Source organism: Equus przewalskii, chromosome 20 (genome assembly GCF_037783145.1).
Source record: "Equus przewalskii isolate Varuska chromosome 20, EquPr2, whole genome shotgun sequence".
NCBI lineage: Eukaryota > Metazoa > Chordata > Mammalia > Perissodactyla > Equidae > Equus > Equus przewalskii.
In genome coordinates this window covers 16,113,976-16,134,590 of record NC_091850.1, presented here as the reverse complement: position 1 = coordinate 16,134,590, position 20,615 = coordinate 16,113,976, and the positions used below count along the sequence as shown (strand labels likewise).

Genomic DNA, 20,615 nt, shown 5'->3' with positions numbered 1-20,615 from the left:
CAAAATGCCCTGTCTTGGTTCTCCCTCTGTGGGAAGAAGGAGCATCAAGCACAAATGGAAAAAGCAAAACCCCTCTCCTCACTCTCTCTCTTCCTCTCCTCACTTGAGCCTCAGGGGGACCATTTTGGAAGTGGCAAACCGAGATAGGAGCTGCTGCCCAGGACCCCTGAGCCTGCCTCTTCTGGATCCCGACCAGCCAGTCCAACGGAGCAGTTACCTTGGGAGCTGGAGAATGACACAGCTTCTCTGGATAAATGAAGACACTCCCACCCCTTACACTTTCCCTCCAAAATGCCCTTTGTCCTGAATTTTCCAGACAATTCCTTTGCCTCTATACCTGGCCCTCAATTGTAACATTATCATTGTATCTTATTTTCCTTTCTAAGAAGATTCTCCCAGGAATAATGGTGATAGCTACATCTGCTGAGTGAATGTTCTGTGGCTAGCATCATTCTAAGCATTTCGATGTACTAACTCATTAAATTCTGAGAACAGTCCCAGGAAGTGGGTGTGCTTATCATCCCCATATTGTAGAGGAAAAGAGGGAGGCACAGAGGGATTAAGTAGCTTGCCCAAGATCATAGCCAAGAAGTGGCAGAGTCAGGACTGACCGTCTGCAGAGTCTTTGCATTTCACCACTACACCAATCTGTCTCTGATAAAAGGAATGGTCTATTTGTTGATCCTGCATGTTCATACTGGGGAATGAATGTGAAAACTGCCGTTTAGACCAGCAACATCAGTAGCAATGGTGTGTGTCTTGCCAACTGAGACCTTTAGAGTTAAAACATTAGGTGCTTTAAAAGCCTCTCCTGGGGGGTTGCCATGGTCTACTCCCACAAGAATTTGAGAGAGCTCTAGAGTGCACTAGTTTGCAAGCTGAGGCCCCAGCTCAGTGGTCTCTTGGTAACAGCATTCCCTTCTTGGCAAGCTGGGCTGAGTGTCAGCCAAAGGCAGGATCCAGGCCTGGGAGGCCAGGGAGGGTCACAGAGACCAAGAAGCACCAGAGAGAAGAAATGAGATGCTGCCCAGAAGGGCCCTTAGGAAGAATGGAGAGTGGTTTTCGTTTGGTGGGAATATCATTAATATGGGAAGTAAGAACATTACAAATCCTATTCTTACAGAGTGACGTCAGCAACATGGTGGAGTGAGCAGTTTTCTCTATCTCTCCCCCTTTGAACTACAACTAATTGGACATTCACCGGTCAACTAAGGATATCCACACAGCATCTCAGGATGCCAGAGAGACCCGCGCTGCTATACACTGGAAGGTGGACGGACTTCTCCCTGGGAGGAGGTGGAGATAAGCGAAAACTCTCTGACCCCTGGACAGCCTAGTATCTGCAAGTGACTTTCTACTGGTTGACACACTAATAGCATCATCACAGCACCAAGGGCGGGCATCTGCGCACATCAGTGGCGTGATGGTAGAAACAGGTGACTACAGCCCTACCTAAGTCCCCCGCGATTGCTCCGTACCCCAGTGGGAAAATCCATGGTCCCACGGCAGCTGCAGGGAAAGCCTCTACTCAGCATTAGCAGAGAGGCCCCAACCAGCATTCAGAATGCTGGGAGGCCCTGGGGCAAAAGGAGCCCAGCGTGAGCAGCAACCCACCAGCCAGCCGCCTCTAACACTCAAAGTCCTGCTGTAGCCCTGAGGGGGCAAGGGAGACCCAGAGAGACTGTGTGAGTGGGCAGCGGCAGGTTGGAGTCCCAGTGAATGTGCTCCATGGTCCAGGGGGAATATCCATGGCCCCACAGCAACCGCAGGGAAAGCCCCTACTCGGCATTAGCAGAGAGACCCCACCTGGCAATCACAAAGCTGGAAGGCCCTGGGGCAGAAGCAGCACAGCTGGGTGAGCTAGCCACAGACTGCAGTAGATACCCATAGCTCTGCTGTGGCCCATAGTGGACAAATGAGGTCTTGAGGGCCCTGACGGTGGCAGAGCTGCAAGTCTAGGTGAACCTGCTCTTGGCCACTGTGAAAGCCCATAACACCACTGCAGACCCTAAGGAGGGAGCATGTCTAGCTGGTTTGTGACAGCAGGCACCAGCAACCTGAAGGCCCCCTTGCGACTGTCCCCACAGCTGACGAGAGACCCCACAGGACCACTGTGATCACGAGGAGGGGCCCAGGTCTGGTCAGCAACAGCTGACAGGGATCCTGGTCAGTGCAGACTACACAGCTGCTGCTCTGCTGCTCCCCTCGCCTGCCCCAGTAGAAGCAAGGGGAAGCAGTAACTAAACTCTATCTATATGTGGAGGCACAAGTCCACACCATCAAGCACTGTGAAAAAATATATTAAATCTCCAGAACAGAAGGAAAATGACACGTACCCATAAAAAAAATCCCAAAGACACTGAAATCTATAACCTAAATGACAATGAATTCAAAATAGCCATCATTAAAGAACTCAATGAGATGAAAGAGAATACAGATAGACAACTCAATGAGTTCAGGAGCTGTGTCACAAAAGAGCTTGATACTATAAAGAAGAACCAATCAGAAATGTTGGAGATGAAGAACACAATGGAAGAGATTAAGAAAAATCTGGACTCTTGGAACAGTAGGGTTGATAATATGGAAGACAGAATTAGCAATTTGTAAGATAGGAATATAGAAATGCTGCAGATAGAGGAGGAGAGAGAACTAAGACTAAAAAGAAATGAAGAAACTCTCTGAGAAATATCTGACTCAATTAGGAGATGCAACATAAGGATTATAGGTATCCAAGAGGGCGAAGAGAAGAAGGGGGCAGAAAGCCTGTTCAAATAAAATAATGGCTGAGAAATTCCCAAACCTGGGGAGAGAGATGGAACTCCAGGTGACAGAAGCTAATAGATCTCCAAACTTTATCAATGTAAGAAGACCAACCCCAAGGCATATAGTAGCGAAGCTTGCAAAAGTCAATGACAAAGAGAAAATACTAAGGACAGCAAGGCAGAAGAAAATAACCTATAAAAGAACCCCCATAAAGCTGTCAGCAGATTTCTCAGCAGATACCTTACAGGCTAGAAGCGAGTGGAATGATATATTCAGAACTCTGAAGGACAAAAACTTGTAGCCAAGAATACCCTATCCAGTGAAAATATCCTTCAAATATGACGGAGAAATAGAAACTTTCCCAGATAAACAAAAGTTAAAGGAGTTCATCGCCACAATACCTCCTCTACAAGAAATGCTCAGGAAGACACTCATCCCTGAAAAAACAAACAAAGGAAAGGAGTTACAAAACCCACAGCAAAGGAAATAAGTAGAAAGACAAAATCAGAAAGTTGCAGCTCTCCATCAGAACAGGTTAGCAAAGGCTAAGTATAATATTAAAGATAAAAGGAAAGGAAACACCAAGAATAAATATAATCTTGTCATTTTAACCACAAACTCACAACACAAGAAGGAAAAAAAAAATCTGACAATAACAACCTAGAAGGGGAAGAGGAAAGGGATGGAATGGCTTAATTAAAGGAAATAAGAGGTTATCAGAAAATGGACTATCTCATCTATGAGATGTTTTATGCAAACCACATGGTAGCCACTAAACAAATATCAAGAATAAAGACACAAATTACAAATAAGAAGAAAGCCAATATAGAAAACTACCTACCTGAATTGGTAGTCCAAAAATCATGGGATGAGAAACAAAGGAAATGCAAGTGATAGAATGGCAGCATTAGGCCTCCACGTTTCAATAATCACTCTAAATGTAAATGGACTGAACTCTCCAATCAAAAGACACAGAGTAGCAGGATGGATCAAAGAACGAGACCCAACAATATGCTGCCTCCAGGAAACACACCTCAGCCCCAAAGACAAACACAGACTCAGGGTGAAGGGTTGGAAGACAATACTTGAAGCTAATAACGAACATAAGAAAGCAGGTGTCACTATACTTATATCAGACAAAGTAGACTTCAAAGCAAAACAGATAAAGAGAGACAAAGAGGGGCAGTTTATAATGATAAAAGGGACACTCCACTAAGAAGACATAACACTTATAAATATACATGCACCCAACAGAGGAGCACCAAAGTATTAAAGCAACTATTAACAAAACTAAAATGAGATATCAACAACAATGCAATAATAGTAGGGGACCTCAACACCCCACTAACACCAATGGACAGATTATCCAGACAGAAAGTCAACAAGGAAATTATAGAATTAAATGAAAAACTAGACCAGATGGACTTAATAGATATATTTAGAACACTCCATCCAAAACCAGCAGGTTACACATTCTTCTCAAGTGTGCATGGAACATTCTCAAGGATAGACCATATCTTGGGAAACAAAGCAAGCCTCAACAAATTCAAGAGCGTTGAAATAATATCAAGCATCTTTTCCAACCATTATGCTATGAAACTAGAAATCAACTACAAGAATAAACCTGGGACGGGGCAAAAATGTGGAGACTAAACAACATGCTACTGAAGAAACAATGGATCACTGAAGAAATTAAAGAAGAAATCAAATATTATCTGGAGACAAATGAAAATGAAAGCATGCCACACCAACTCATTTGGGACGCAGCAAAAGTGGTCCTAAGAGGGAAATTCATTGCAATACAGGCTCACCTCAATAAACAAGAAAAATCTCAGATAAGTAATCTCAAATGACACCTAACAGAATTAGAAAAAGAAGAACAAACAAAGCCCAAAGTCAGTAGAAGGAGGGAAATAATAAAAATTAGAGCAGAAATAAATGAAACTGAAACAAAATGATAGTAGAAAAGATCAATGAAACAAAGAGTTGGTTCTTTGAAAAAATAAACAAAATTGACAAACCCTTAGCCAGTCTCACTAAGAAAAAAAGAGAGAAGACTCAAATAAATAAAATTAGAAATGAGAGAGGAGAAATCACACTGGATACTACAAAAATACAAAAGATCATAAGAGAATACTATGAAAAACTACATGCCAACAAATTGGACAACCTACAAGAAATGGATAAATTCTTAGACTCTTACAACCTCCCAAAACTGAAGCAGGAAGAAATAGAGAATCTGAATAGACCAATAACAAGTAAAGACATCGAAACAGTAATCAAAAACCTCCCCAAAAATAAAAGTCCAGGACCAGATGGTTTCTCTGGAGAATTCTACCAAACATTCAAAGATTAATACCTATGCTTCTCAAATTATTCCAGAAAATTGAGGAAGATGGAGCACTCCCTAACACATTCTATGAAGCCAACATCACCCTGATCCCAAAACCAGACAAGGACAACACAAAGAAGGAAAACTACAGGCCATTATCACTGATGAACATAGATGCAAAAATCTTCAACAAAATTTTAGCAAACTGAATGCAGCAATACGTTAAAAAGATTATACACCATGATCAAGTGGGATTTATACCAGGGATACAGGGATGGTTCAACATCCACAAGTCAATCAATGTGATATACTACATTAACAAAATGAGAAACAAAAACCACATGATCATCTCAATAGTTGCAGAGAAAGCATTCGACAAGATCCAACACCCGTTTATGACAAAAACTCTCAATAAAATGGGTATAGAAGGAAAGACCTCAACATAATAAAGGCCATATATGACAAACCCACAGCCAACATCATACTCAATGGGCAAAAACTGAAAGCCATCCCTCTGAGAACAGGAACAAGACAAGGGTGCCCACTCTCACCACTCTTATTCAACATAGTACTGGAGGTTTTGGCCAGAGCAATTCAGCAGGAAAAAGAAATAAAAGGAATCCAAATAAGCAATGAAGCTCTTGCTGTTTGCAGACAACATGATCTTATATATAGAAAACCCCAAAGAATCCATTGGAAAACTATTAGAAATAATCAACAACTACAGCAAAGTTGCAGGGTATAAAATCAACATACATAAATCAGTAGCATTTCTATACTCTAACAATGAACTAACAGAAAAAGAACTCAAGAACTCAATCCCATTCACAATTGCAACAAAAAGAATGAAATAACTTGGGGTAAATTTAACCAAGGTAAGTGAAAAACCTATACAACGAAAGCTACAAGACTTTCCTGAAGGAAATTGATGACGACATAAAGAGACGGAAAGACATTCCATGCACATGGATTGGAAGAATAAACATAGTTAAAATGTCCATACTACCTAAAGTAATCTACAGATTCAACGCCATCCCAATCAGAATCCCAATGACATTCTTTACAGAAATAGAACAAAGAACCCAAAAATTCACATGGGGCAACAAAAGACCCCGAATTGCTAAAGCAATCCTGAGAAAAAACAACAAAGCTGCAGGCATCACAATCCCTGACTTCAAAGCATACTACAAAGCTACAGTAATCAAAACAGCATGGTACTGGTACAAAAACAGGTGCACAGATCAATGGAACAGGATAGAAAGCCCAGAAATAAAACCACACATCTATGGACAGCTAATCTTCGACAAAGGAGCTCAGGGCCTACAATGGAGAAAAGAAAGTCTCTTCAACAAATGGTGCTGGGAAAACTGGAAAGCCACATGTAAAAGAATGAAAATTGACCATTCTTTCTCACTATTCACCAAAATAAACTCAAAATGGATCAAAGACCTAAAGATTAGACCTGAAACCATAAAGCTTCTAGAAGAAAATATAGGCAGTACACACTTTGACGTCAGTATCAAAAGGATCTTTTTGGACACAATGTCTTCTCAGAGAAGGGAAACAATAGAAAGAATAAACAAATGGGACTTCATCAGACTAAAGAGCTTCTTCAAGGCAAGGGAAAACAGGATTGAAACAAAAAAACAACCCACTAACTGGGAAAAAATATTTACAAGTTATATATCTGACAAAGGGTTAATCTCCACAATATATAGAGAACTCACACAACTCAACAACAAAAAAATCAAACAACCCGATCAAAAAATGGGCAGCGGACATGAATAGACATTTCTCCAAAGAAGATATACAGATGGCCAATAGACACATGAAAAGATGCTCATCATCACTAATCATCAGGGAAATGCAAATAAAAACTACACTAAGATATCACCTTGCACCTGTTAGAATGGCAAAAATAAACAAAACAAAAAGTGACAAATGTTGGCGAGGTTGTGGAGAAAAAGGAACCCTCATACACTGTTGGTGGGAATGCAAACTGGTGCAGCCACTATGGAAAACAGTATGGAGATTTCTCAAAAAATTAAAAATAGGAATACCATATGACTCAGGCATCCCACTACTGGGTATTTATCCAAAGAGCTTGAAATCAGCAATTCCAAAAGTCCCATGCACCCCTATGTTCATTGCAGCATTATTTACAATAGCCAAGACGTGGAAGCAACCTAAGTACCCATCAACTGATGATTGGATAAAGAAGATATTGTATATATATAGAATAGAATACTACTCAGCCATAAAAAAGGATAAAATTGTCCCATTCACAACAACATGGATGGACCTTGAGGGTATTATGTTAAGCAAAATAAGCCAGAGAGAGAAAGACGAACTCTGTATGACTCCACTCATAGGGGGAAGTTAAACATGTAGACAAAGAGAACTGATTGGTGGTTACCAGGGGAAGGGGGGGTGGGGCGGTGGGCACAAAGGGTAAAGTGGTGTACCCACAACATGACTGACAATAACGTACAACTGAAATTTCACAAGGTTGTAAACTATCGTAATCTTAATAAAAATTAAAAAACAAAACAAAACAAAAAAACAACAAATCCTATTCTCTACTGGAGCTCTCGAATTCTGCATTGAGTGGCCAGATGAGGAGTGTGGATTTATCTGTTTCTGTTGTACTTGTTTTGTTCTTGTCACGGGTAATCCCCAAAGTTGCCTTCATGTACTCTGAAAACTTCTGGGAAATACTGAGTCATAGTCATTTTCTCTTTATACCTTGTGAGGAAGAGGAGTTCCTAAGAAGCCTTGCTGAGAAGAAAGTGGGATTAAGTACAGTAATTTTGGTATGGGCAGAGTGACAAAAAATGAGATTCCAATATCTTGATTGTGGATCCTCTTTATTCTAGGTGACCTTCCACGGAGTCTCAATGGGAGCTTTTGGACTAGTTGGTTATTTGTTAACATATGTCTGGAGTATTAGTTCTAGGTGGCTTCTTTTTGGAGGGAACTCCAATCTCCTTCCTTCTCTTGGAAGTAGGGGTCTGTTTGCATCACTTGCCCTTTGAAGGTGACTATATAAAGCAGAGGCTAGGGTTTTAGGTCACATGGCCCTCTTAAAGGGCTGGGTGGTTTTGCAACGTGAGAAGAAGAGTGACCCATCTGTTCAGCTGGAGCCAGATGCATTATGCTGGGATAGAGCTGGAGGGGAAGATCTTCTAGTCTACACAGCACGAACACTTGAGGATTGAGAGTTTGGGGCAAGCCAGGAGAGAGAGGTGCCCAATATCCTGGTTTAGAGTCTGGACCATCTTCCTGATTAGTCCCTTTGGACCAGGCTTTCTGCTTAGCCTGACTCCAGAGGCTGCTGTACCCCAAAGCCTGGGCTGACTCCCCTGGAGAGCAAGTGGAAGATAGAAATGGTTGTCGGGGGGCGCAGTGAGGCATGGTGACCCTTAGCTGCTGAACCAGTTCATTTCACGGGTCTTCTAATGTTTATATGAAAAAACAAAACCTTCTTTTCTTGCTGTGTTAGTGTGTAGAAAAGGTGTAGCTTCTGCTTCTAGCTGTCTGGCAAGATGAAGGTCTCCAGGATAACTCTGCCTTGTCCTTACCAAACCTATGACTGGAAATCTTTCTGCTGCAATGGAGCCTAGCAAAGAGTAACTCTTAGTAAATATTGCTGAACAGTGAATAAATAAATAAATGAGTAAAGCAAGCGTTATGAACTATACGCAAAGCCAAACAGAATAGAATTTCACCCATCCCCTTTAGCTTCTCTTTCTTTTTCTCATTATCTCCCTCCTTTCCCTGTCTTTTCACTTCTTTCTTTACTTGTATTTACTCCTTGGTGAGGCGCTGTTTTTCTCTTTCTATTCAACCCCCTTCCTCTCTATAACCAAGCACTGGGAGCTGGGACATGAAGGCCACTTTGACTTAGGTGACCCTTCAAGACTCCAGTTTTCTAAACAGGTCAGTCTTTGCTCCCAGGGTAATGGGGGTTGATGTTGCAAACTTGGCTTTATCTTTGTTTACTTTGGGCTTATGTGGCTTTGTAGCCTTCCTCTTATCAAGCACTGGGAGTCATGTGGCCTGGGTGCCTGCGTGGGCACTGGGTATACTTGGGCAAATGACAACCTCCCTGTGCACTAATTTTCCATCTGTGAACTAAGGGGTTGGACTAAATGACTTACACGGTCCCTTCCAGTTCTAAGCTTCTTTTACCTTGTGAACTGGATCCACTGGTATATGACATTTATAATTATCCTTTGGCATTCTGAATATATTTAGGGCTAAAGTATATTTATATAGTATTTTGACAAAATTCAAATAGTTGACCACAGATCTTGGCCACCACAGGAAGGAAGAGGATTCCATGCTGGACCAAACCAGTCTCAAGTCCTAGGGGCTTGAAGGTTATATTCTAGAGCTCCAAGGGTTTATGTGTGTGTGTGTGTGTGTTTAATTTCCTTAGTCACATAACCACAGACTGAATGAACAAACATGAATTAGTTGTTTTAAATTAGTTATTAGTTGTTTTAAATTAGTTCAGTTCTTTTCTTTCTTCTCTCCCTTGAAAAATGCACTGATAGAAAAATACTGCTGAGGAAGCTTCCAAATAAAGACATTTTCTAGGAAGAGGAGGAAGGGGGTAGTGGTGAGATTTGAGGGGCAGTAGATACTTGCCCCTCTCACTAACCCGCCATCATATCTATCCTAGAATTCCTTTCATTAGAAAAATATCCTTGGTATTAAGGAATTGCATTCCTAGAAGTCTCAGTTAAGCTGAAAATGGTATGCCACAGAAAGAACTCCATAAACCATAATTCCATTGGCTTGACATGGATGAGTTTATTAGACTGAATTCAGTGAACACCTCTTTGAGGACCTAAGATTCACAAAGATCTGTCTGGGTCTTGAGAGACATGTAGATGGATAAGGCACATTGCCCTTAAGCATGTAGTCTAGAAGGGAAGACATGGGCATCACACTGACTGTAACACCAGTCCTAGAAACAAGAAAGTGCTAGACGGACACCATGGAGGGAACAATTCTGAAAGAAGGCTCAACAAAGAGGGTGACATTTAGTTGGGCCTAGAGGAACAAGAAAGTATAAGTAGAAATTCTGCAGTTAGAAGGGATGAGGAGGCGATTGAAGAAGAAAGAAGTATTTCACCAAAAAGGAAGAGTGTGACCAAGGGGGGGACAGAATGAATCTCTATGGTGTATTGGGGGGATTATTAATATTCCAGTGTGATTGCAGTAGATCCTATATATGCTGAAGAGGAAAGGTCAGGGAGTCGGGGGGGAGGAAGGATGGGGAGTGGTTGTTCAAGCAGTAAGTGTTAGCCCAAGGAGTTTCTTCTTTACCACAAATGGAACTCATTGAAGGTTTATGACCCAAGAACTTACAGTGACCATAATTGCTTTGGTGTAATAACAACTACGTTCATACATTTCTTTGTGATTTGTAGAAGGAGGATTGGTGGCAATGTGAGAATAGATTGGAGAAGAAAAAGGCTGAAAGTAGAAAAGCAGATATGGAACTGTTCAGGTGAGTGATGGTGGGAGGTGAATCTAAGGAAGAGATGGTAGGTGTGCTAAATTGTCTCCATTTGTTCTTCCAGGTTTATTCTCCATCTTTTTCCATCCAGCTCTCCACCCTTTAGGATGGATCAATTGCTTCAAATGGGCTCGCTTGCCCTTTGGCTTCATTGGGTTTGGCCAATGAGTGGCACTGACAGGAGACAATGTGGTAAGAAAGAGAGGTCAGAGTATTTATCCTTCAGTTCTCTACCTGCTGGGCCACAGTTTGTTTTTTCCATTAAAGGCTACAGTTTCTGTCCTGGGCCCTTTCCTTGAGATATTGTATTTGCTATGTCTCAATAACCACTCCCTCCCATGACATTTTAGTTCCAGATGCTCAAATGACAACTTGCTGTTGTGTGTAAACAGCCTCTTTATGAATCTCTCCTCACTTACTACCATCTGAGTGAGCTGTTTCCTTCTGGGACCCTGACCTGCCCAGTGAGGACAGAAAGGAGGCAACAGAGAAGTGAGACCTGAGGAGGAAGGAGTGTTCATGGACCACATGGAGGTCTTTGGCTTTGGCTACTGGGAGGATGGGAGTTTGATGGGAAGGAGAGACCAAGGATTCAGTTTCAGTTTGAAGTGTCTGTGCAATATGGGAATAAGCCTAGTAGAGCTGGAAATGTGAGTCTAGTGTTCAAGAGAGAGATCAGAGCTGGAGTTATTGAACTGAGAATCTTCAGAGTAGAATGATAGTTGAAGCCCTAGGCATGGACAGGCTTTCTGAGGAAGAGAGAGAGTGAGGAAAAGATTGCTGACTAAACTCCTGGCAGAGTTGACGACTGAAAGGGAGATGAGGCCCAGAGAGATAGAGCAAGAACATGCCTCTAAGTGACTGAGATGCCATCGAGGGAGATTGTATGGGGGCAGGGCTCTACTCAGTGTTAGCCCACATAGAGACACACACTGGGGTCTCTTGAGCAGATGGGGGAGGGTAATGAGGGCAATGGCCCACTGGAGGCCACCACCAGCTAACAGGCGACCTGAGAAATGGGAGCAAAATTTGAACTTAGTTTACTTCATGTGCCCAGTGTTTCAAATCTTTCCTGCTTTGGTTATGTGGGTCAAATATGGAGGCTTTATGATTTCAAATTCCCATAGCATCTTTTTTTTTTAAGATTGGCACCTGAGCTAACAACTGTTGACAATCTTCTTTTTTTTTTTTTTGCTTTTTCTCTTCAAATCCCCCCAGTACATAGTTGTATATTTTTTAGTTGTGGGTCCTTCTAGTTGTGGCTTGTGGGACGCTGCCTCAACATGGCCTGATGAGCAGTGCATGTCTGCACCCAGGATCCGAACCCGCGAAACTCTGGGCGGTGGAAGTGGAGCACGTGAACTTAACCACTTGGCCACAGATGGGGCTGGCCCCCTCGAAGTGCTATAGCTTTAAATGTGGTCTCATATGGTCCAAGAAAAAAGCAGGAAGTTCAGTGAAAGAAATAAATGGCAACGGGAAATATACTCATTCATGTGGAAAAACTCTAAAAGGAGCACAATGCTGGTCCTGTATTATAAATGAGAGAGAAGTCTAAAGGAAGCAAGTGTAATCATGGTTTCAGCTGACATTTGGAATTACCCGTAGTCTTCTTTGTAATGTAAAGGGCAGAACACACCACTTCTGAATTTTACTGCTAACCACAGGCAGGGAGAGTGTGCACAGTTCCCTAGAGTTGTGGTTCTTGACCTTTTGAGGATAGTCACCGATCTTCATTGAAGAATTGAGGAAAGTTGTGGACTCCTTCCTTAGAAAAATGTATACTAACATACACACTTACACATACAACATACAATTGTAGGGGTTCTAGAAGGGACCTATGTTGTTAATTTTTTTACCCCCCGTGCCAGATACACAGTAGGTGCTCCAGAAATATTTATTAAGCAATTGAGTAAATAAATGAGTGAGACATTATGCTTACCCAAAATCATGGTCAAAATGCAAATATCTTAGGTAGGAGTAGATAAGCTTTTAGCACCCATTAATATGAATTCATTTACCATAGTGGTTTTCAACCCTGGCTGCATACAATCTTCTGGAGGAGGGAAAGCTTTAAAAAATGGTGGTGCCTGGGCCCCACCCAAGAACAATTGGCTGAAAACCTAAGGGTGTGGGGCCTGGGTCTCAGTATTGTTTAAAAGCTCTTCAGATGATTCTAAGGTGCAGAGAGGACTAAAGGCAATGTAGCAGGTTAAAAGCTGTATCATTTAGAGAGAGAAAGAATATGAAGATGGAGGGTATAGTAACTAAGCTGTCATGGAGGAATCAGGAACCATAATAAAAATGAAAATCTCTTGCAATTACACAGTACATTACATCTCGCGTCATATGCACGATCTCATTCATTCCCCAAAGATACACTGACTGTTAAGCCAAGCAGGCACTGGGGACCTTTCTGAGATCAAAGCCAGGTTTGTCTATGCAAACTCAGATTTTCTGAGTTGAGTACATTGTTTTTTTAAATTTTGCCAAACTGCCTCATCGAGGAAGAGAACAGGGGTTCCCAGCCGTGAAGAGCACAACGCAGAAGGTCTGGCGTGGGGTCTGGGAGTCTATTCTTTTACAGGCGCTGCTGCTGATTCCATTGCAAGGCCAGGTCTAGAGCAACAGCTCTGAACTGGGGGTGGGGTGGAGGAAGGGGGAGCAGAGGAGGCACCTCAGTCAGAATTACCTGGGGAGATTTTTCAAAAGGGACATACATGAGTCCCACCCCAGACCCATGGAATCAGAAGGCAGGGGTGATGAGAGTGAATACACAGAAAATGCTTGATTCTGATACCACTTTCACCTCCCCTCAGAACCAACACACGTGAAACACTTCTTGGTTGTCCAGCCAGGTTGTCACCGGGGTCATTGCTATGATCGCGACCCTTGACCAGCCAGAGGACTGAGTCCTGCGCAGGGACTGGCTTGAGGGGGACAGGGCGTGGATTAGATACTGAAAGTATGTAGGAGGTTGTTAGGGCAGGTGGAGATGACAAAAACAAGCTTCGCTCGCTTCACAGTTTTGCCCAGGGCTGGCACTGGTACAGAGTTACTAAAGCTAAGCTTGGAGGGACAAAAACAGAGCAGTTTCCAAATCACTTCTGTTTTCCCCTTACCTCAGGCACATATGTCAACCCTGAAAGTGCCAGGTGCCCGTCTCTGCCGTGTGTGGCACGTGAAAACACCTGAGTGAAACCACGGTCAGGGCAGACAGAAACCCCTCTCGCAAGGATGCTGCAGCAGTTCAGCAAGGGGGCCCCTATTGGGCTGATGGGAATAAACAGCAGGGATGTCTGTGTTGGGCATCCAAAGACAGAATGGGCCAGCAAGCTTGTGGAAAGGATGCCCAACACCACTCGCCTCTTAAGGACGGAACAGATCGCTCTGAGTTAATCAGTCCCCTTGAAAAGAGAAAGCACCTAATAAATGAGAGCTACGGTCAATATTTCTCCTTCTTCTCAGCCTCCCCCTCTTTAGACGATCGATTTCTGGGGCCCATTCTGATTTCTTTGTCTGTGTGTGCTGATACAGATTCCTTTTTGGGATCGTGAGGCAGGGTCATGAGCCACTATTTTCACTGTTCGGCGCAGAATTCAGGGTCACCTGCAATTACTCTGCTTTGGAGGATTTAGAAGGAAAAAGAGAGTCATGGTCCAGAGACTTTGAAGGGATTTTCCTAGTAAGTCTTTGAAAGTTTATCCCGGTGCACTGAGAGCCAGTAGCAAGCACTGAGATAGAGAGAGAAAGAGAGAGAGGGGGAGAGGTGTGTCTTTGTGTGTGTGTGTGTGTGTGTGTGTGTGTGTGTGACAGCCAAGGCAGGTTCTCCCTGATATTCTATCACTCCTCCCCCTCTTCATCTTGGCAGGGTTTCTTCTCTACAACTAATGCCCCCAAGTCCTCTGAAGTGACAGTTTTCCTGTTGCCCCTGTGGACGTGAACGTAGGGGAGGAGGGCAGCGTGAATCTTACCTGCTCTGTCATACATATAAACCCCTTACCAGTGCTGGGGTTGTACCTTTTTTAATCTCTCCCTTCAGGTCTGACATACTCAGAGAATTGTTAACATTGCTTTACACCATTAAAACTTGAGACAAGTCCTCACCTGGACTGCCCAGTGGAGAGCTGTTTTAAAGTCTTTATCCACCAGGGTGGGGTTTGCCCCCTTCTTCAGCAGCATTTGGGTGTGTTGAGGCCGGTTGTGGAAAGCTGCCCAGTGGAGTGGTGTCATCCCCTACAAAACCATAAGCAGAGGGGGTGGAGATGAGCACGGTCTATTAAAAAGGAAAATGCAGCACACACTTTCTCCTCAGGCCCAAGGGCCACCACCAGATACGTCAGTTGCTGCCTGTCAGTTCATTTATTCCTCAAGCCATTCATTCAACCGACATTTACTGAGCTTCTGCTTTGTGCCGGAAAACAGGTGTTAAGGATACCATAGTGAGTGAGATAAACCAGATCTTTACCCTCATGGGAATTGCACTGTGGTAGAGGAAGACAGACAATAAATGCTCACAAACAAGCCAAAGGATTTTCCAGATTGCTGAATGCTATAATGAACGCACATGGGTGCTGTGAGAAAGTCACCGCCGGGGAGGAACTGTTCCACTTGGGCCTCTGCTAGCCAGGCTGGGGGAAGAGAACAGTAAGTACCAAGTCACAGAGGCAGGCACCTGTGCCTGGAGTCATACCAGGATGCCATCTCCCATCATGAGGGCAGGGACACTGTCTGTTTTAGTGCAGTATCCCCAGTGACTACATCAGAGTCTAGGTAAATAGCTGTTGAATGAATGCATGAATGAATGGACAGAGGAGAGCCATGACTGAAGGGGTTGTAGAGGGAGGCAGGGCTGATCCTTGGGAATGTGGGATGGGGGATACCGACCCTGCATAAGGCATTTAGATCTTATTCTAAAGTCAATGGAAGGACAGTAAAGGTTTTAAGCAGATGCTGACATGATCTGATTTACACTGTTTAGAGGAAATCACTCTGTGGCAGCTCGGAGAGCAGATCTGGATGAGTCAGCCTGTTGAGTCCCAGCTTCTTTCAGAGCTTAACATCACAAAGTTTAGGCACACTTTCATAACAAAATGAGTTTATGCTGGGAAATGGTAGCCAAAAAGAACTGGTATTATTTGGGAGTTACTGTGAAAAGATGGCCTCCTCTGTTGCCCACACCTCTCAGTTACATGAAATGTATCTAAAATGACTCTGGATTAAGACGCCTGGTAAAGGGGCGAAGGGCATAGGCAGCTTTAAAGCTTCTCTTTTTAGAGTCATCTCTGCAGATAACATAAAGATGGGAGTCACTAGCTTGGCCTTCTCTGCTCCATCCATGATGAGCTGAGTGGAGGAGCAGGGCCTCAGCCTAGTTAGGAGAGCACAGCTAATAACAGCCCAGAGCTAATATTTATTAATCAGGAGAACTTTATCAGTTTTTACGTATATTATCTCACTTACTCCTCCAGACAACATGCTGGGTTAAGTATTATGAAGAAGTCTGCTATGTGTTCACCAAACTTTATTTCCTCTTCCTCCAGGGCACATAGCTGGCTACATTCCCCAGCCTCCCAGCAGATAGATGTGGCCACGAGACTGAGTCCTGACCATTGCAACATGGACAGAAAGGACGGAAGGGACGGAAGCCCCCTCCAGGCCTCCTAGAAAAGAAAACCTATGTGGTCTACCACATCTTCTCTCTTTGCTCATCTGAAAATGAACGCAGAAGACAAGGCTTAAGAAGGTGCTGGAACCAGCTGATTCAAAGGCCCAGTACCCTGATTCATGAGGTCCAGCATTGGACTATGTTACAGGCAAGAAATAAGCGTCTATTGTGTCAGTCCACTAAGATTTTGAGTTGTTTGCTACGGTAGTTAGTCAACTCTGACAGGTGCCAGTGTCCTTCTCATTTCACAGAAGAGGAAGCTGAGCTCTAGAGAAGTTCCCAAGTCTGTGAGTGAGCATGGAACCGAATCTAGGGTTTGAGGTTTGTGGGGCCCTGGGATTAGAATGCTAAATCCCCTCGACCAGTTCCATATTCTAAATCACTAAATTACGGTCTGCTTCCAAGTTTCAAGTGTCTTATAACACCGAGCATCCAGAGATATTCTTGAAGATATTTCAAAAAATTGATTCCACATGGAAAAGAATGCTAGTCTAAAAGCAGTGGAACTTCCTATTCTTATTCCAACAGCTGAGTATTTACTTGGGATTCAGAATAGCTCAATGCATTTCAGTGGGTCCTTTTCATTTTGAATTTGACCCACTGGAATTTGACATCTGAACTCATGGGAATCAGAATCTTTTTATTATGCATGGACTTCCCCATTCTAGTGCTGAGCCCCCTTTGCTTCAGAGTCATTGACTTCATCATGAAGTGCCAACAGTATCCACGGGTAAAGACATCAAAGACAATTTTGAAGTCACTGGAGTGTAAGCTCCATGAAGGCAGGGCCCTTGTTTGCCTGTCTGAATCCCTGGAGCCTAGAACAGTGCCAGGCATGTTGTAGATGATAAGTAAATACTTGGTGAATAAATGAGTGACTTCTCACTGTTCTTGATTGAATTTTTTTCTTTTGTAAAATTTGGCTTTGCTTTTTTTTTTTTTTTTTTTTTAAATTTTATTTTTTCCTTTTTCTCCCCAAAGCCCCCCAGTACATAGTTGTGTATTCTTCGTTGTGGGTTCTTCTAGTTGTGGCATGTGGGACGCTGCCTCAGCGTGGTCTGATGAGCAGTGCCATGTCCGCGCCCAGGATTCGAACTGACGAAACACTGGGCCGCCTGCAGCGGAGCGCGCGAACTTAACCACTCGGCCACGAGGCCAGCCCCAATTTGGCTTTGCTTTTTAAAATCATACACACAAGAAAGAAAAGCAGAATGTGACTTCTTTATAGAAAATGAACTTGTCTGATACGGTCATTGTTACCAACTTGACAATTGAAACCTGTTAAAATTCTTGATGAGTGCTCCAAATGAGGTAGGTGGCAATCACCATATGCAGAGATATGATTTAACGATATGATAATTCAGTGTGAAAGTGTAGTTGTGAACTAGACCGTGAGCATGCCATGTTATTCCTTGTCTCCTAAACACAGTTGCTAGGCTTCAGGAGTTATTCTCTTAAAACAAAAACAAGCCTCCCTCCTCCCCCACCAAAAAACACCCTAACACTAGCATGCTTTGGTAAAAGATGGGGTGGGGAGGAGCACTATCATTTTTTGTATACCTACTGGGTGCCAAGAGCTTTATATATGTTACCTTCTCGAATCTTTACAACAATCCTAAGGGGTAGGTATTTTTAGGACCATTTTACAGGTGAGGAAACTGAAACACAGACAGGTTAAGTAATTTGCTTAAGGCCATTGACTGGGGACATGGCAGAGTTGGGAGTCAGATCCAGGTTTCTCCAACTCTGGAGAAAAATGCTCTCCATACATTATGCTGGTAGACTTTCATTTTGGAAATGAGGTCAGGTGCTGGAAAATTCTTTTCTTTGTGATTTTAACTGGATTCAAGGTCTTCTCACTTTCTAGAATGGTGGTTTTCACTAGGGTAAGGGTTGCCACCCTATATTGTTCTTTGTTTCATTTGGCATCACCTCTAGGCTCCTCTTAAAAGAAGAGCTGGCAAGTATTTATTTTTGTAAGGTATTGAAATATATCGACTCCCACCCTGGAGTTTGGAATCACTGTTAGAAATAACTGTTGATCCTCTGAATGACCCCAGATCAAGACTTGAATTGCTCCATTACTTCTCTAAATAATAATATATATTACTATATATATTACATATAAGTATATCATATATTTATATTACAATATAAACATGTTGCAAACATTCAGTCAAATCAAGGGAAACTTCCTGTTGCTATTTTTCTCAATTGGGCTAATGAGGAATAAAAATAAATTCTCTTAGAGTTAGTAATATGAAAACCAAAGTTTCAAAATCAGCTCAAGTGCAGCTCTTGGTATTGCACAACACACTTAGTTTAGGAACTTTTTCCTGCAACTGCCTCCTTCTCCTTCCTGCGGATTCTGTTGGGCCGGCAGTCATTGTAGTTGTGTTATGTTAAGGCTCGTGTGGCCTCTTAAGGGGCAGACTTCAGGCTTGGCACTGAGAGTTGACAGAGATCATGATTAAGCTGTGATGCACTGAAACACAGAGGCTGCGGCTTATTCACTGAGGTATGCCCAATGCGCAGAGCACACAGTAGGTGTTCAAGAAATGTTTACAGGAAGAACTATCTAGTGAATTGCAGGTTGTCAAAGCTCCGTTGGACTCATGGGGAGTATAAAATACCAGAATCTGTCAAATGCAAGCCAGTCCTCTGTGTCCAAACTGTGGTGACCTTTCCTACCAGTTCCTTCTTGAGTTTCATTGAGGGCTCAGTGGGGCCTTCAAAGCATCTTGGGGCTGAAAATCTAGAAGTCACTTGCAGACATATTGCAACAAATATCTAGATGTCCCTGGTGATAGAAGAATTCCCTTTTTTGTTGAAAAACAAGAAGTATTGACTCAAAGACTGAAGTGTAACTCACATTCATTTAAGAACACATCTCTTCAGAATGTTTTGAAGGGAAATGTTTACTTTTAGTTGACTTAGGATCCATTTCTAGACTGCTGATAGGCCCAGCTGTATGTCATAGCTGTTGGGTGCACAGCAGCCTTGCTTTGGAAGAGCGCTCTTGTACAGATGAGTAATTCCTTGCCTTGGGCCCGAGCCACCGAAATTTCAGTTAAGGGCTTACAAGTCCTATCAGCATCTCAGAACTTTTTTTCCAAAACCACTGTAACTTTTGTGTTTTATGAACCAGAAATCTGATTAAGTGCTTAGCAGTTTCTGTGTTTCAGACCGGCACTTGCAGCCCAGATCTAGCAGACCCTGAAAGGCACAGAGAGAAAAATGTGTGATGTGGCTGGGGGGTTGGTGCCTCCTTCGTCTTAGTGCACTGGGGGAGAGAATTATAGCAGGTGGCTGAGAGATCAGCAAAACAATTCTAAATCCTCTGAAGGATCTGGAATTTCACAGAAGTCCAGTTTGGCTCTGGTGGACATTTTAAACATATGACCACCTCTCACAAAAGTTATAGAGGGTCTCCTGCGGACAAAAAATTGGAATAAATAATGGGCTTTAAAAGATTCTTTAAAAAGTAGAACGTATTAGAAGTGCAATAATGAAAGCCATTTTCTTTAATTTTTATTTGGAAAAAATCTTACAGTTATAGATCACGAAGATTAGTAAATTAACTCATTGTCTTTGTTTTGGAGTTTTCTAACCTGGATAAACAGTGCACATCATAATCATAGCCAAAGGTTTTAGTTAAAGACTACGAATCATCTGAGGTTGGATTTTAAGATACTGGGAATGGCTACTAACAACGACCTTCTTTAAATACTCTCACAGTCTCCTTATAATAATGACAAAAATAACGTACCGACAAAAAATTTAGAAGTGGAGATTTTCATAATTTAAATGAGACACTAATGCAAGAAAAACAATGTAAGTTAACTAGGTCATGGAAGTATGACAGCAAATTCTAACAAGGACAAATTCATAAAACACAGCCTCTAGAATAGAGGCCGAGGTTGTTACACTTATTTTTCAACAAAACAGAGCATCTATATCCTTCTACACCAAATTGTGAACTCTGCTGTGATCAAGCCTGCAATGAGATGTCACAGGTACTTAAGTATTTGTTGAATGAATAAAAGACTGTGCTCCCATTCCAAGCAGATCACCTTGGGAGGCTCTGCAATCATTCCACTTATTGCTCAAAATGTGTTTGGAAGGTCTTTTTTGGAATTACCACTACAGCAGGGATTCTCTCTCTAGATAGAAATCAGGCTTTGTGTGAGCTTAGATTAGAGAAATAAATTATATCTCTATTTCCACTAACTTCTAATTGAAATTTAGCATCTTCTTCAATTATGAATATAGGCAACAATCCACAGTAGTGTCAACCATACCTGTGACTTTGCCAATAATAC

The 20,615-nt window shown here is 42.5% G+C and overlaps 1 protein-coding gene across 1 annotated transcript in view; it reads right to left on the bottom strand.

The window, feature by feature from the left end:
* ANKRD55 (ankyrin repeat domain 55) overlaps positions 1-20,615 on the bottom strand; it is a 96,274-nt gene that overhangs the window by 23,164 nt on the left and 52,495 nt on the right. The window contains 1 exon segment of the mRNA XM_008515876.2: positions 14,733-14,861. Coding sequence (XP_008514098.1) covers positions 14,733-14,861 — 129 coding nt within the window.